The 15,793-nt window shown below is 45.5% G+C and overlaps 1 protein-coding gene across 1 annotated transcript in view; it reads left to right on the top strand.

Annotated features, from left to right (window-relative positions):
• Window positions 1-1,810: 1,810 nt before the first annotated feature.
• The window catches only part of LRP12 (LDL receptor related protein 12), an 85,839-nt gene continuing 71,856 nt past the window's right edge, over window positions 1,811-15,793 (top strand). The window contains exons 1-2 of the mRNA XM_082258535.1: window positions 1,811-1,924; window positions 9,164-9,244. Of these exons, the coding sequence (XP_082114661.1) occupies window positions 9,175-9,244 (70 nt within the window). The 5' untranslated portion in view covers window positions 1,811-1,924; window positions 9,164-9,174. The remainder of the gene's footprint in view (window positions 1,925-9,163; window positions 9,245-15,793) is intronic.

The following is a 15,793-nucleotide window of genomic DNA, read 5'->3' as shown; positions in this document are numbered from 1 at the left end:
ACATTTATACACAAAGCTTTGGAATATATAGAGACTCTACATATCACAGGCTCCGCCCATTCATTGTCCTAATTGGCTGCAGTTAACTGTAGTATATTCTAGGGCAGGGGTGTCAAACTGGCAGCCCTCCAGCTGTTGTGGAACTACAAGTCCCATCATGCCTCTGCCTGTGGGAGTCATGCTTGTAACTGTCAGCCTTGCAGTGCCTCATGGGACTTGTAGTTTCGCAAACAGCTGGAGGGCCACCAGTTTGACACCCGTGTTCTAGGGAGACCCATGTATGTGCCAGTTAAAGCGGAGTTCCGCCTCCCCCTCCAAAAATTAAAAGTCAGCAGCTACACATGCTGTACAGATACTGTAGCTGCTGACTTTTAATATTTGGACACTTACCTGTCCTGGAGTCCAGCGATGCAGTGTTAATTTTGGCAGCAAATTTCAATATAGTTTTAGTCTTAGGACTAAAATGGCATTTTAGTTTTACTCCCATTTTAGTCTTCTGCAAGTGTTTTAGTTTAAGTCGTATTTAGTCAACTAAAACGTCCTACATTTTAGTCATCTATAATGGAATGGGTGTAGTTCAATTGTAATTTGTAATGCATTATTTAAGCATTTCTCTACAATTTCCAAACTCATTATATACTACTGCTGGTCCTGGAGTGAAAAATCGAATATGTTATTAAGCTTTGAGCATGCACCAGTGTTAATTTTGGCAGCAAATTTCGATTTAGTTTTAGTTATAGTCTTTTGACTAAAATGCCATTTTAGTTTTAGTCGTATTTTAGTTATCTGAATTGTTTTAGTCGTATTTTAGTCGACTAAAATTGTGTTAATTTAGTCGATGAAAACGTTTTAGTAGACTAAATGAATACTGCAGCGATGTCGGCACCGCAGTGGAGTTTCCATCGACTTTCGGGTGCTGCCGCTGCCATTGCCGGTGAGGGAACCCGGCAGTGAAGCCTTACAGCTTCACAGGCGGGTCCCTACTGCGCAAGCGCGAAGCGCACTGCGCATTCCTATTGGCTCGGTGGCAGAGGAGGGAGGAGTGGGCCGAATTTCCGAGGGACGGCGCCGCGGCACTGTATCCCGGAAGTGGGGAAGAGTATCTGTCAAAAACAGGAACCCGTCCCCCCCTCCCCCCTGAAATGTGGCACCGGAGGAGGGGGGGGGGTGAAACAAAAAAGAGCAGAAGTTCCACTTTAATATCCACAAACTACACAATGGTAGTATACATAGATAGAAATATAAAACAGTCAATGAAAATAATAATAAAAAAAAGAGTTATAAAGATTATTATTATTTTAATTGATTGGGTTGTACATTAATAAATCAATTATTCATATCAGGAGAGATCAATCGTACATTAATTATTGATCGGAGTGTGTCCACCATAAAGGCTGACCATACTCTAGATTCAATCTCCTGTAGATCTCCCATCAGGTATGTTATGTAGGTTCCTCCATGATACGTATAGCATGAATTGCTCATATAAATATGCAGATTGTACAACCAGATTGTACGGTCTATGGGCAGCTGTGGCCTGCTCCCTGTCTTCCTGTGTATGTACGGACAATGACTTTCCCCATCCCCTGTATTGGAGTGAGGTGACCCCAGGGCGGCCTGCTATCACCCCTCTCACTATCATCAGTAACAATGACACTGACCACCCCTCCTTCTCCGCTCTATTTCTAACGGGACTGCTACATCCAATCACAGCCCTTCTCCCATCCGCCGCAGCGCCTGCTGCACAAATCCTCTCTTCGCTGATTGGCTCTCATCGTGCCGCTCGCCCATTGGCGGTGAGTGGGCAGATGGGCGGGCCCCGGCGCAGCAGGGAAGTATCTTGCGGGGTGAGTGTGTATCGCTGGCAGGATTCGGTGTGTTCAGCATCCGATACCGAGCGCAGTCGGCGGAGCACGGCTGGGAGGTAGGTGTACGGCGGCAGCGGTCCGGGGCCTCGTCCTCTGTGGGCGCTCCCAGCTCTCCTCCTCCCTCCATTGTCTCCGCTGTGTGTGCGGACAGCAGCCTATTGTGCTGGCGGTGTACACAGGAGCCCATTGTTACCCCCTGTACTGCCTGCCGGGAAAGCAGACCGCTGATTGGCCAATCAGGAACCCGGGGCTTTAACCCTGTGGCTGCCTGCCAGGAGAGGAGACCGCTGATTGGCCAATCCGGAACCCGGGGCTTTAACCCTGTGCTGCCCGTGCTCAGGCTAGATGAAGGACCACAGCAGTGTTACCCCCTGTGCTGGGGGGGGGGGGAGGAGACGCGCTGATTGGCTAATCAGGATCCCGGTGTTTAACCCTCTACTGCCTGTTCTATACAGCCTACCTAATTGGCTGGACTGAGCCCCCATGCTTTAACTCTGTGCTGCCCATAAATAATCCCCCATCACACCAGTGCAGTCTATCACATGACCACCATGAATGTCTGTGGGGCTCATTCACATCAATCCAACGTTCTTCCATGCAGTTTGGGGTGCAGGGGCCCCTGCTGGGGTGTGTTTTGGGCCCCAGAGTCACAGTACATGCCAGGATGTGGGCACAGCAAAGGGATTTATGCCCGGTTCACACCTCTGCGTCACGTAAACGCACTTTTATTTTTGCGCATGAAGTGATTCCGCATAAATGACTTGTCAAAGAATCGCCCGTGCGTTTTTGTTTTACCGCATGTAAAAATGCGTGTGTGAGCTACGTTTGGAATGCTGTTAATCATTAATGGCACCGCAAGCGAGATTCGCAATTTCTGTGTGTTGATGGAACGCCCAGATGTGATTGGAGCACGGAAGACTTTGTGTGCGTTTTTGTTTTACCGCATGTAAAAATGCGTGTGTGAGCTGCGTTTGGAATGCCGTTAATCATGAATGGCACCGCAAGCGAGATGTGCAATTTGTGTGTTGAAGGAACGCACAGATTTGATTGGAGCACGGAAGACTTTGTGTGCGTTTTTTCACCCAACCCGTGGCGCAGGAACAAGATTTGCGCACTTTGGCTCCAAAGACTTTAAAAAAAGGAGCGCCTGAAAATGCTAAAGCAGAGATCCTCAAACTACGGCCGTTGGGGAACTACACTTCCCATGAGGCCTTGTAAAACTCTGACATTCACAGACATGACTAGGCATGATGGGAGTTGTAGTTCCTGAACAACTGGAAGGCCATAGTTTGAAGACTCCTGGTCTATGGGGCCGATAACGTCCCCAGAGGATCTGGCATACTTCCTGGAGGGTTCTATGACAGCGCTCAGGTGTGGCGGCCCCATTGAGGATAATGGAATTCTTCAGCTTCATTCAGACAAGCAATTACACATCCTGCGATTTCCAGCGGCAGGGATCTGCAAACTCCTGCGTCTGGAACGGACAGATGTGTGCGAATAACGGCCATGTGACACAATGACAGGCCGAGCCTGGAGCGTTGTCTGATGGGATTTGTCACATGACAAGCGCAATCCCATCCTTGCAGGACCCATTCACACCGATGCAGCACAATTCCCTGCGACTTGGGAAAAGGGTGTGATTTTGGCCCCACAGGGCGGATTTATACTGAGCCGCTAAGCTTGGGCTGCAGCGCAGTGTACCTGCGGGTGTGCAGCACTTTGCCATAGACTTCTTTTATGTTCCCAGGTTTTGGTGTGTTTTATGAAAGCGCGCCAAAATCTCAGGAACGCTGTGCTGCGGCCAAAGTGCAACAGCTTAGATTGAAGCTGCCCATAGTCTAGGTTTACCAGTCTCTGTTCATTTTCTTCATGGTTATTTTTCACGTTTATATACAGTTTTTTGTTTTTTAATGTGGTTTCAAGCATGAGTGTGTTGTGGTGTTTTGTTTTGGGCCAGTTAAGTGGGTGACAGGTGTGAAAAACACAGGTATGTGTATTTTTCAGGGGCTCCCATGGGACCAAAACCAAGCTTTCCTGCCCCAAAAAGGTTCCTGTACTGCCTTGGTGTGACAGCGCATCACCCTGATGTGAGGGGGCCCTCATAGAATACAATAGAAGTCTGGTGTTTAGGTGTTGATGGGCTTTGAATTGCTTAGATGTAAATGGGGGGCCTAAAGCTGGCCATAGACGGTTGGAATCTCGGCCGGTTCAGTGAGGGTTGGATGAGATTTGAACCATGTATGGGCAGGCTGATTGTACACAATGGCTACGCGGGAAAGAATGAAGTGATATTTTTTTTTTTTTTTTTACTGCAACTTCTGGTTGCAGGTAAGAAATTCAATTAATCTATGACCAGCCTTAGACTTCAATTTAAGGATATGAAGAAAAACACATGAAAATGCAGTCTCACAAGTGTGAGCCTAGTTTATACTTTGTAGATGAATAGAATAGTAAAGAGCCCGGATGATATAATACATAGGACCACTGTGCTGTCAGTTATAATGAATAGATCCGGCTAATCACCATCTGACACTCTATATCCAGGATCTCCAAACTACAGCAAGATATTACCCAGTCCTTAAATATAAGAGGGACTCTGATGGGAAGGGTGATGTAAGGTGGGACTTTAATGGGGACTCTGATGTGAGTGGGGACTCTGTTGTAAGTGGGGACTTTGATGGGGGATCTGATGTGAGTGGGGACTTTGATGGGGGATCTGATGTGAGTGGGGACTTTGATGGGGACTCTGATGTGAGTGGGAACTTTGATGGGGGCTCTGATGTGAGTGGGAACTTTGATGGGGGCTCTGATGTGAGTGGAGACTTTGATGGGGGCTCTGATGGGAGTGGGGACTTTGATGGGGACTCTGATGGGAGTGGGGACTTTGATGGGGACTCTGATGGGAGTGGGGACTTTGATGGGGGCTCTGATGGGAGTGGAGACTTTGATGGGGGCTCTGATGGGAGTGGAGACTTTGATGGGGGCTCTGATGGGAGTGGAGACTTTGATGGGGGCTCTGATGGGAGTGGAGACTTTGATGGGGGCTCTGATGGGAGTGGGGACTTTGATGGGGGCTCTGATGGGAGTGGGGACTTTGATGGGGGCTCTGATGGGAGTGGGGACTTTGATGGGGGCTCTGATGGGAGTGGGGGCACTGATGTGAGTGGGGACTTTGATGGGGACTCTGGTGTAAATGGGAACTTAAGTTTATTTGCAGTTTCCTTGCTTCGTTTACTGAAGTCTTTTCTCTGTTCAAAATCATTTTATTTTAATCCAACAAAAGAGTGGACTCCCAGTAAAATCTAATCATTCATTTTCAATTAGATTCATTATTTATAAATCCTTTTTGCTGAGGAGGAATATCTGTAGAATATAGGATGTGTGTCTCATAGTGAAAGGTTTGGAGATCTCCTCCTCTATAGAGAACTCTATTGTATCCCCCGTGTCCCCCCAGGGCCCCGCAGATCTCACTGACCCCCATTGTATGCCATGTGTGGGCAGAGTCCCGCTGATCTCTGACATTATTCATAGGAACCCACCAGTTAGCCCACTGAGCTGACATTCTGATAAGCACTTCCCCCACCGTTCTTCCTCCTTTGTACTGTCCTTTCACTCATCATATCTCCAATCACACATCCGTGTAGCAGACCTGTCACCGCACAACAGTGCACAATGCTGCTTTGCAGAGTCATGAATGAAGTGCTCCTTTTGTGACACTTTGAATAAAGTTTAAAAAAGAAAAAAAAAAGCAAACTGTATGATGGACTGAGACCCACTTCACACCGCCCGCTCTCCACCGCTCACTGCAAGGGAAAACTGACAGCTGCCTGCATGGTAAAATGGAGAGTTCAGTGTGCAGGCAATGTGTACAAACCTATCCAGCTGCCGTTGTAGGTTAAAGCGGGTATGTTGGGGGGCAGTAAAATCGTGGCTCAGCCCCCTTTATTTTACCATTCCCTATGCGGCATGTGAATAAGCCCCAACTGGACTTTTCACTGATTTACAGCACCAGCTCCTGGGTTCAGTTTCTGCCAGGGGGCTCTGTCTGAAATGGGTCTCTCTCTCTCTCTGTTCCATTTTTCTCCCACTCTGCCAAAACCTACAGATGGGTCAATTGTCTTCCATCCAGTTTGGGTGACCGTTGGTCAGGACATGAGATTGCAAGCTCCCTCGGTGGTAACTGATGTGGATGATTATCCCTGTGGACTGCGGGCTATCTATCTATCTATCTATCTATCTATCTATCTATCTATCTATCTATCTATCTATCTATCTATCTATCTATCTATCTATCTATCTATCTATCTATCTATCTATCTATCTATCTATCTATCGTAGCACTCCTCCTACAATGCCGTTCCTGTGTATAGGATCCTTCTTCTACCATACTGTTCCTGTGTATAGGATTCTTCTTCTTCCATACCGTTCCTGTGTATAGGATCCTTCTTCCATACCGTTCCTGTGTATAGGATCCTTCTATCATACCGTTCCTCTGTATAGGATCCTTCTATGCCGTTCCTGTGTATAGGATCCTTCTTCTACCATACCGTTCCTGTGTATAGGATTCTTCTTCTTCCATAACGTTCCTGTGTATAGGATCCTTCTTCTATCATACCGTTCCTGTGTATAGGATCCTTCTTCTATCATACCGTTCCTGTGTATAGCATCCTTCTTCTACCATGCCGTTCCTGTGTATAGGATCCTTCTATGCCGTTCCTGTGTATAGGATCCTTCTTCTACCATACCGTTCCTGTGTATAGGATCCTTCTTCTACCATACCGTTCCTGTGTATAGGATCCTTCTTCTGCCATACCGTTCCTGTGTATAGGATCCTTCTTCTACCATACCGTTCCTGTGTATAGGATCCTTCTTCTGCCATACCGTTCCTGTGTATAGGATTCTTCTTCTTCCATACCGTTCCTGTGTATAGGATCCTTCTTCTGCCATACCGTTCCTGTGTATAGGATCCTTCTTCTACCATACCGTTCCTGTGTATAGGATCCTTCTACCATACCGTTCCTGTGTATAGGATCCTTCTTCTTCCATACCGTTCCTGTGTATAGGATCCTTCTACCATGCCGTTCCTGTGTATAGGATCCTTCTTCTACCATACCGTTCCTGTGTATAGGATCCTTCTTCTACCATACCGTTCCTGTGTATAGGATCCTTCTTCTACCATACCGTTCTTGTGTATAGGATCCTTCTTCTTCCATACCGTTCCTGTGTATAGGATCCTTCTTCTTCCATACCGTTCCTGTGTATAGGATCCTTCTTCTTCCATGCCGTTCCTGTGTATAGGATCCTTCTTCTACCATACCGTTCCTGTGTATAGGATCCTTCTTCTACCATACCATTCCTGTGTATAGGATCCTTCTTCTACCATACCATTCCTGTGTATAGGATCCTTCTTCTTCCATACCGTTCCTGTGTATAGGATCCTTCTTCTACCATACCATTCCTGTGTATAGGATCCTTCTTCTACCATACCGTTCCTGTGTATAGGATCCTTCTTCTACCATACCGTTCCTGTGTATAGGATCCTTCTACCATACCGTTCCTGTGTATAGGATCCTTCTTCTTCCATGCCGTTCCTGTGTATAGGATCCTTCTTCTTCCATGCCGTTCCTGTGTATAGGATCCTTCTTCTTCCATGCCGTTCCTGTGTATAGGATCCTTCTTCTTCCATGCCGTTCCTGTGTATAGGATCCTTCTTCTTCCATGCCGTTCCTGTGTATAGGATCCATCTGAGCTCAGCGCTGACATTGTAAGTGGAGCTGTGTGCTTTAACCCCGTGCTGCCAGTCTGAATCGGATCCAGCTGTTCACAGCTGTGCTGGCCGGGTACATAGTGCCCCTTTGTTTCCCCCTACCCCCCCCCCCCCCCCCCCTCCACAGCTCCAACCTCACCGCTGCCCTCTCCTCCTAGTCCACATCCTCCAAACATCACGGTTTCCTAGCAATGCCAGCATTTCCCTTTCAGTTCTTTTTTTAGTAATACTGCAATCGTATGTCTGACACGGCTATTCACTGAGTGATGGACTATGGACTCCATTCACTGAAATGGAGGAGATCATTTATTTCCTGACCATCATCTTCTATAAATGATTAGTTCACAAACATCATCTAAACATGTTGTTGTAGAATGGGTTTTTTTTTTTTTAAGTGGTTGTAACCTCCGACATGAAATATGAACAAAGCATATCCCTCTATAATGTGCACTTGTCCCAATCCAGAGCACTGAGTGTCATTTCTGTCTGCTGTCTCATTGCTCCGCTATCTGTATGAAATACTGACAAGTTTTCCTGACACCAAGAGAAAAAAAGGTGACAGAGGAGGGACCTCCAGCTGATTGACAGCCTCTGCTCTGTTCCTATGAGCTGTGTGAAGGGGGGTGTGTCCCTTCCCTCCAATCAGTTCTCGGAGCTCCCCTGACTGAGCTCAGCAGAGTGTATCTTCAGCTTCCCGCCCCCTTTTTTTCTGACGGCTTAGACAAGCTTTAAAAATTCTGGACTTTGAACAGATGTAGAGAAGGGAACACTGCAGATAAACAAGTACAACTGACGGAGGGGGATTTTTTTCATCTGTTTATTACCAGAGGCCAGTCACTATAATGGGTATATGTGAGGGTTTACAACCACATTAGGTAAAGTGAACCTGTGTTCATTTTAAATATACAAACAAAGATTCAACAAAACCTCCAGAGAGCACATCCACTGTCAGTACCTGACCTCACAAAAGCACTTCGGGAAGAATGGTCAAACATTCCCATAGACACACTCCTAAACCTTGTGGACAGCCTTCCTAGAAGAGTTGAAGCTGTTATAGCTGCAAAGGGTGGGCCAACTCAATAGTGAACCCTATGGACTAAGACTGGGATGCCAATAAAGTTCATGTGCGTGAAAAGGCAGGCGTCCCAATACTTTTGGTAATATAGTGTATGTGTCACTGGAGTTCTAGCCTACACAGGGCTATATACTCCCTGTGCTAAAACACTGGCCCAGGGCTGTCACATGCTCCTCCATACCTGCAAGTATGGGGTGGGTGGAGTGGTGGGGGAGTGAGGGAAAGGGAAGTATATGCAGGAGAACAGATAAGGGGGTATTAAATAATACCTGCTTCCCCTGAAGAGGCAAAGTACAGATTTCCTTTAAATCCGGTGTACTTGGATAATCATCGATGTGTTTTGCTGTTTATGGTGCATCTGAAAATTTTTTCTCTGCTCCTTCTCAGGAATGAGACTTGAAATGTTTATGTAACCAAAGTTGGAATTTTACATGTGAAATATTTTTTCCCTAGGCTCGTTTGTCATGGGACGGGGCGGGCAGCCTGTACATGGACGGGTGTCGTTACTGCTGCTTTTTCTCTCTGTAGTGACTGGTGAGTAGGAAATAATTGATGCAAAAACTGGTTATGATTTTTTTTTTTTTTTGTCTTCAATGCTCATTGGCTATTTGTTAAAAAGCGCTTGTAAGTTGCACCAGGCATGTATCATGGCTGTGATCTCAGTCACATTTCATGTTCCTGCTGTGTGTCAGTGGAGCCTGTAACCTAAAAAAAAAAAATATAGACCAGGGCTCGACAAACACCAGGCGCCAGGTCGCATTGGCGACTAGAATTAGCAGCCTGGCGCCTGGGCTACACTGCGGCAGGTGTCTTGTCCCAGACATCCTAAGTCTCTTGCGAGGTACAGGAGTCTGCCGCATGCGGGCTTCAGCTCTCTGATACCCGCAAGTGCCATGCGATATCCCGGCTGTCTGTGTCAGCTGTCAGAACGGAGCTGACGCTTCCTGTATAGTTCCGGCTCCGTCCTGTCATAGGCGGAGTGATATCAAGTGCACTCCGCCTGTGAGAGGAGAGATACAGGAAGCATCGGCTCTCTTCTCTACTGCACATGTTTCCTCCAGCGCCGCTCCTCACACTCCCTGCCAGCAGTGTTCACCAGCAGTACCCGCCTGCAGTACCAGTCTCTGTGACATAGAAATAATATGCACAGCGGAGCACATTATTTAGAGGTGGTCATCTTTGCCTCTTTGTGATTTCTTTAGACTGTCATCATGGGGGGGGGGGGGGGGGGAGCAAAAGGCTGAGGCCAACAGATGCCATTTCTTATTTTGGTTTAAAGGCTAAGTTCGCCTTTAGGGCTCATTCATACTAGGGGTTTGGGGGTGGAAAAAGCCATGTTTTTACCACCACCCAGCTGCTCCCCCCCCCTTTAGCTGCAGAGGCAACCCCTGTGGGTGTACACATGCCACGACCATGATGTTTTTCTTTGTGGGTGTGACAGGAATTCTACCCCATGCTATGCTCTGTCGAATGCTACAGATTAACCACTTGCCGACTGTATAACTTACATATATGGCAGCAAGGCGGCTCTGCTGTGCAGGATCATGAACCTAGTATATGATCCTGCAGTTCCAGGTCTGGGGCACACAAGAGTGCCACTGTCACCTTGTCCCGGTGTGATTATACACAGCCAGAGCTGGTCTGCGGGTACTGCAGAGTTGATGTCCCCTAGTACCCGCCAATCATCCAGCAGAGAGCCAGAATGGCGATCTGCCTATGTAAACAAGGTAGATTGCCGTTCTGTCAGTAGGAAAGGCATGGATCCTGTGTTCTTGCAAAGCAGGGACATGGATCTATGCCTTCCCCTAGTAAAAGTACCCTCACACAGTTAACCATTTGATTGCCCCTGATGTTAACCCCTTCCTAGCCAGTGTCATTGGTACAGTGACAGTGCATATTTTTTGGACTGATCACTGTATTTGTGTCACTGGTCTCCATATAGTGTTAGTCTACCGCAATATCGCAGTTCCGCTATAAGTTGCTGATCCCTGCTATTACTAGTAAATCAATAAAAATTCGATACATATATCTCAGTTTGTAGATGCTCTAACTTTTGCGCAAACCACTCAATATACACTTATTGGTATGTTTTTTATTTTTTTATCAAAAATATGTAGCAAAATACATATTGGTCTACTTTGATGAAGACATTTTAGATTTTTGTTTTTCAATTTTTTTTGGGATATGTTTTATAGTAGAAAGTAAAAAAAAAATATTATTTATTAATTTTTTGTTTATAGCGCACAAAAATAAAAAACACACAAGTGAGCAATTACCACCAAAAGAAAGCTCTATTTGTAGGGGAATTTATTTGGGTACAGCGTTTGCACAACCATACAATTGTCAGTTAAAGTAAAGCAGTGCATTATTGGAAAAAAAAAATGGCTTGATCATAAAGGAGGGTAAATCTTCCAGAGGACAAGTGGTTAAAGGATACGACACGTTAGTGTGGGGTTCAAAGGGTTAAAGCAGGCAGTGGGAAGGCAATACAAGATCTGACTGTGGATCACTCTTCAGGGATGAAAAACACGTGTGAACAAGCCCTTAGGAACATGTTTCACCTGTATTTAGGATGTAACCTGTTGCAGTCCCTCCCAAACCCAGAGCCTACCCCCTGTGGCAGCATGCAGGGGTTCTTCAGCTCTGCAGCTGCTGTCACTTTTGACAGTAGAAGTCCCGTCTACCACAGTACTTATAATAGTCACTTGACACTTCCTCTAGGTCTCTAACTGAAAGGTACGGGCAGAGAGCTGGAGGAAAGGTCTGCAGGAGCCTGACGTGACGTCTGTGATCCACTGATCTTGGGTGCAATGCTTTGCAGGCTACTTTGAAAAAAAAATTGTATGCAACTGTGCATTAAAGTTGCATGATCGTTAAAAAATCGCGATCTTAATTCACAACCCCCCCCCCCAAGATTTAAAACTGTATGTCCTCGATTCTTACAGAGCTGTTCTCTGCTCACTCACAGCTGTCAAAAAAAAAAAAGAGCCCTATCAACATTGTGAAGGCTGCGAAGATAACTATAAACAATGTTTTACAATGTATAGTTTTGTTCTTTTAGATCAAAGGAACGAACTTCCGTCTGTAAATGAGGGCAGTTTAACCTCTTAACGACTAAGCCTTTTTCTGAGAATTGCCGCTTACAAGTTAAAATCAGTATTTTTTGCCAGAAAATCACTTAGAACTCCCCCAAACATTATATATATTTTTTAGCAGAGACCCTAGAGAATAAAATGACGATCATTGCAATCTTTTATGTCACACTGTATTTGCGCAGAAGTCTTACAAACGCAGTTTTTGGGGGAAAATATACACTTTAATAAAAATAAAAAAAATCAGTAAAGTTAGCCCAATTTTTTTGTATAATGTGAAAGATGATGTTACGCCAATAATCGTGATCTTTATTCTAAGCAAAAAAAAATAGTGATTCTCATTTTAACCAGAATCCTGCAGCTGTAGTGTGCTTATTAGAGTTCTTCTTCAACACAGAAAACCTCTGGTCATTAAAGAGTAGGCCTGCACGATATTGGAAAAAAAATATATTGCGATATTTTTTTTCCAACGATATATATTGCGATATTGTGGGACCCGTCCTTTATATGGAGAAATATAAAGGAGGTTGGCTGCAGCCCACTTCAGAATAATTATCAGAATTATTCAGAAGAATTATAATAGATTATAAAAAGGAAGAGGAAGTGATTGGCGCTGCCAGTATATATGTGAAATAATCTAAATAATCTATATTGACATGGTGTGTATACAAAAAGGGAAAAGTAGATGGATGTATGTATATGTAGAGGAAAATAAATTAATATATAAATCACCTCTGAATGATTAATAATTTATTTTCCTCTACATATACATACATCCATCTACTTTTCCCTTTTTGTATACACACCATGTCAATATAGATTATTTATTGTATTTCACATATATACTGCTACTGGCAGTGGTGGTAGGAGGCTGGAGCGGTGGACTAGAAAGGAGCACAGCCGCATACATTACATTACTCACTCGTGCACTGCAGTCCGGCCCCACACGTTCAGTGAGTCTCACTCTCCGCCCTAGTTTTCTCAATGGCACATTCAGGGAGCCAATCACGCCGTGTGTAGCGGCACAGCGAACCAATCAGGCGCTGCTCACCGATGTGTCGGCTGCTACAAGAATAACTGTGAGTCCTCCCCGCAATCACTGCGAGTCCTCCCCCCGCCGAGTCCCGACTTCCTGCCTATGCGAATATCGTGTCCTCGGCGATATGAATATCGCCCACGGACAGAGAACGATAGTCGATATCATATCGACTATCGTTCAGCCCTATTAAAGAGGTTGTAAACCAGAAAAAAATGTTTTTCCTCTTTTTGCAACCTGAAAGAGAAACACATAATGAGCTAGTATGCAACGCATACTAGCTCATTATGAAATACTTACCTTAGAACGAGCCCCCGCCGTGCCACCCGCTTACCTGTATGAGGGGTGACATGTCCAGTCGCCCATCTTCCGGGATCGCAGCATCCGGCCATCTGATTTGCCGGAGCCGCGGTCACGTCACGGGTCTCTGAAGAAATGGCACCAGCGGCCGTTCTTTCAGAGCACATGCGCCAGTGACGTCACTGGCTGCATGTAAGGTAAATATCTCCTAAACGTTACATGTTTAGGAGATATTTACAGTACCTATAGGTAAGCCTCATCATAAGCTTACCTATAGGTACAAGTTACAGAGGAGGGTTTACTTCCTCTTTAATGGGTCTTAACGACTGGAATAATTCCAGTATAAAGCCCCTTGACAGTCAGGGGTGGAGGGAGGGGGATTTTTATGACACTGCATTTTTTTGCAACCCTTTTGTTACAAGATCATCGTCAAATGACAGTGATCACTTGATGGATGTTGGGTGACAAGCGCCTGACGGTGATTGCTGGTACGATCGTCTGTACACTTTAGGACATGTCCTGTGTCGTAGGATCATTAAAAAGAAGGTGTTGAGATCTGTGTAGCAGTGCACTGCAAGTTAGGTCATTTAGAGGTTAAACTCTGTAAGGCAAACCAATGAAATCATGAACTTTTAGGTTGATTTCAGATGGGTGTTTTGCCTGCCAAGATTTTCTAAATTGAGCATCCCAGCTTGGCTTCCTGACGCTTTGTAGAGAAACACTACATGAGCTCAGCGTGAGGTTGGGGGAGAGTCGCTCAGTGTGCTTATGTTGGGGAGATCCTCTTTAGAGAACGCTGCACGCCTTCTGGATGCATTGATGACACACTTGTCAGCTGAGAGTGGGATTAGCTTTCTTTAGATTTTAGTTAATTGGACCTGTACTCACAAAATAAAGATTTGCTTTATCAAAGATTTGCTTTCTTAAAGGGAACCTTAAAATATGTTAGTGGTGTCTAAAGAAAAATGTACTTTTTTTTTGTCCTGAATTCCTCCTAATAGTAGTGCATTTCCTGGCATGTTGGTGTGCCTGGGAACTCCTCTTCTGTAGCTTCATAGCTGTGTATCTGCAGCATGAGATCTAAAGCCCCGTACACACGCACAGATTGTTGGCCGTAAATTGTCGGCCAACGTCCGATCGGCCGATTGTCGGTTTGTTAGTATGATGCTTCCAACAACCAACTGCGAATTTTCGGCCGAAAAAAATCTGATGTGCATGCTATAAAATTTTTGTTGGCCAACAACAGAACGGCCGATTGTTCCGTCAGTCAGTACAGATTTCGGCAGACAAAAATCAGATGAGCAAGACTGGGCATGCTCGGAGAAGAAAAAACACACGGAAAGTAAACCATCACATGACATCACTTCTGAAGTTGGTTTTTGTTGGCCAACAAAAGTCCAGTGCAAGTCTAGAGCACATTTCAACCAACAAACAACACTGGACAAAAGACGGCCGATCGGTCGGCCAACAATCTGTGCGTGTGTACGGGGCTTAAGGCATTGCTGCCTCTGACTGCTAGTCTCAGGAGATTTACAGTGCATCCAGAAAGTATTCACAGCGCTTCACTTCAAATCACATGAGCAAAGTATTGAGCAAAGGCTGTGAGTATTCACAGCCTTTGCTCAATACTTTGTTGAAGCACCAATTACAGCAGGACCTCTCAAGCCTCCATCAGGTTGGATTGGGCGCATCGGTGCACAGCCATTTTCAGAGATGTTATATTGGGTTCAAATCTGGGTTCTGTCTGGGCCACTCAAGGACATTCAGAGTTGTCCTGTAGCCACTCCTTTTGTTATCTTGGTTGTGTGCTTAGGGTCATTGTCCTGTTGGAAGATGAACCTTCACCCCAGTCTGAGGTTAAGAGCGCTCTGGAGCAGATTTTCATCAAGGATGTCTCTGTACATTGCTACATTCATCTTTCCCGCGATCCTGACTAGTTTCCCTGTTCCTGCCGCTGAAAAACATCCCCACAGCATGATGCTTCCACCACCATGCTTCACTGTAGGGATGGTATTGGCCAGGTAATGAGCGGTGCCTGGTTTCTTCCAGATATGATGCTTGCCATTCAGGCCAAAGAGTTCAATCTTTGTTTCATCAGACCAGAGAATTTTGTTTCTTATGGTCTGTGAGAGTCCTTCAGGTGCCTTTTGGCAAACTCCAGGTGGACTATTGTGCCTTTTACTGAAGAGTGGCCACTCTACCATACAGTCCTGATTGATGGAGTGCTGTAGAGATAGTTGTTGTTCTGGAAGAAAAACTCTGGAGCTCTATCAGAGTGACAATCTGGTTCTCGGTCACCTCATGGACTAAGGCCTTCCCCCCCCCCGATAGCTCAGTTTGGCCGGGTGGATCCAAACTTCCATTTATGGCTGATGGAGGCCACTGTGCCCATTGGGACCTTTGATGCTTCATAAAGTGTACCCTTCCCCAGATCTGTGCCTTGATGCAATCCTGTCTCGGAGGTCTATAGACCATTCCTTGGACTTCATGGTTTGTGCTCTGACATGCACTGTTAACTGGGACCTTGTATAGACAGGTGTGTGCCTTTCCAAATCATGTCCAATCAACTGAATTTTACCATAGGTGGACTCCAATCAAACATCTCAAGGATGATCAGTGGAAATAGGATGCACCTGAGCTCAATTTTGAGTGTCA

This window comes from Pelophylax lessonae, assembly GCF_965119305.1.
Source record: "Pelophylax lessonae genome assembly, chromosome: 5".
In the NCBI taxonomy this organism is placed as follows: Eukaryota; Metazoa; Chordata; class Amphibia; order Anura; family Ranidae; genus Pelophylax; species Pelophylax lessonae.
Note: the sequence above shows the minus strand (reverse complement) of the source record. Positions and strands in the feature narration are given on the sequence as shown.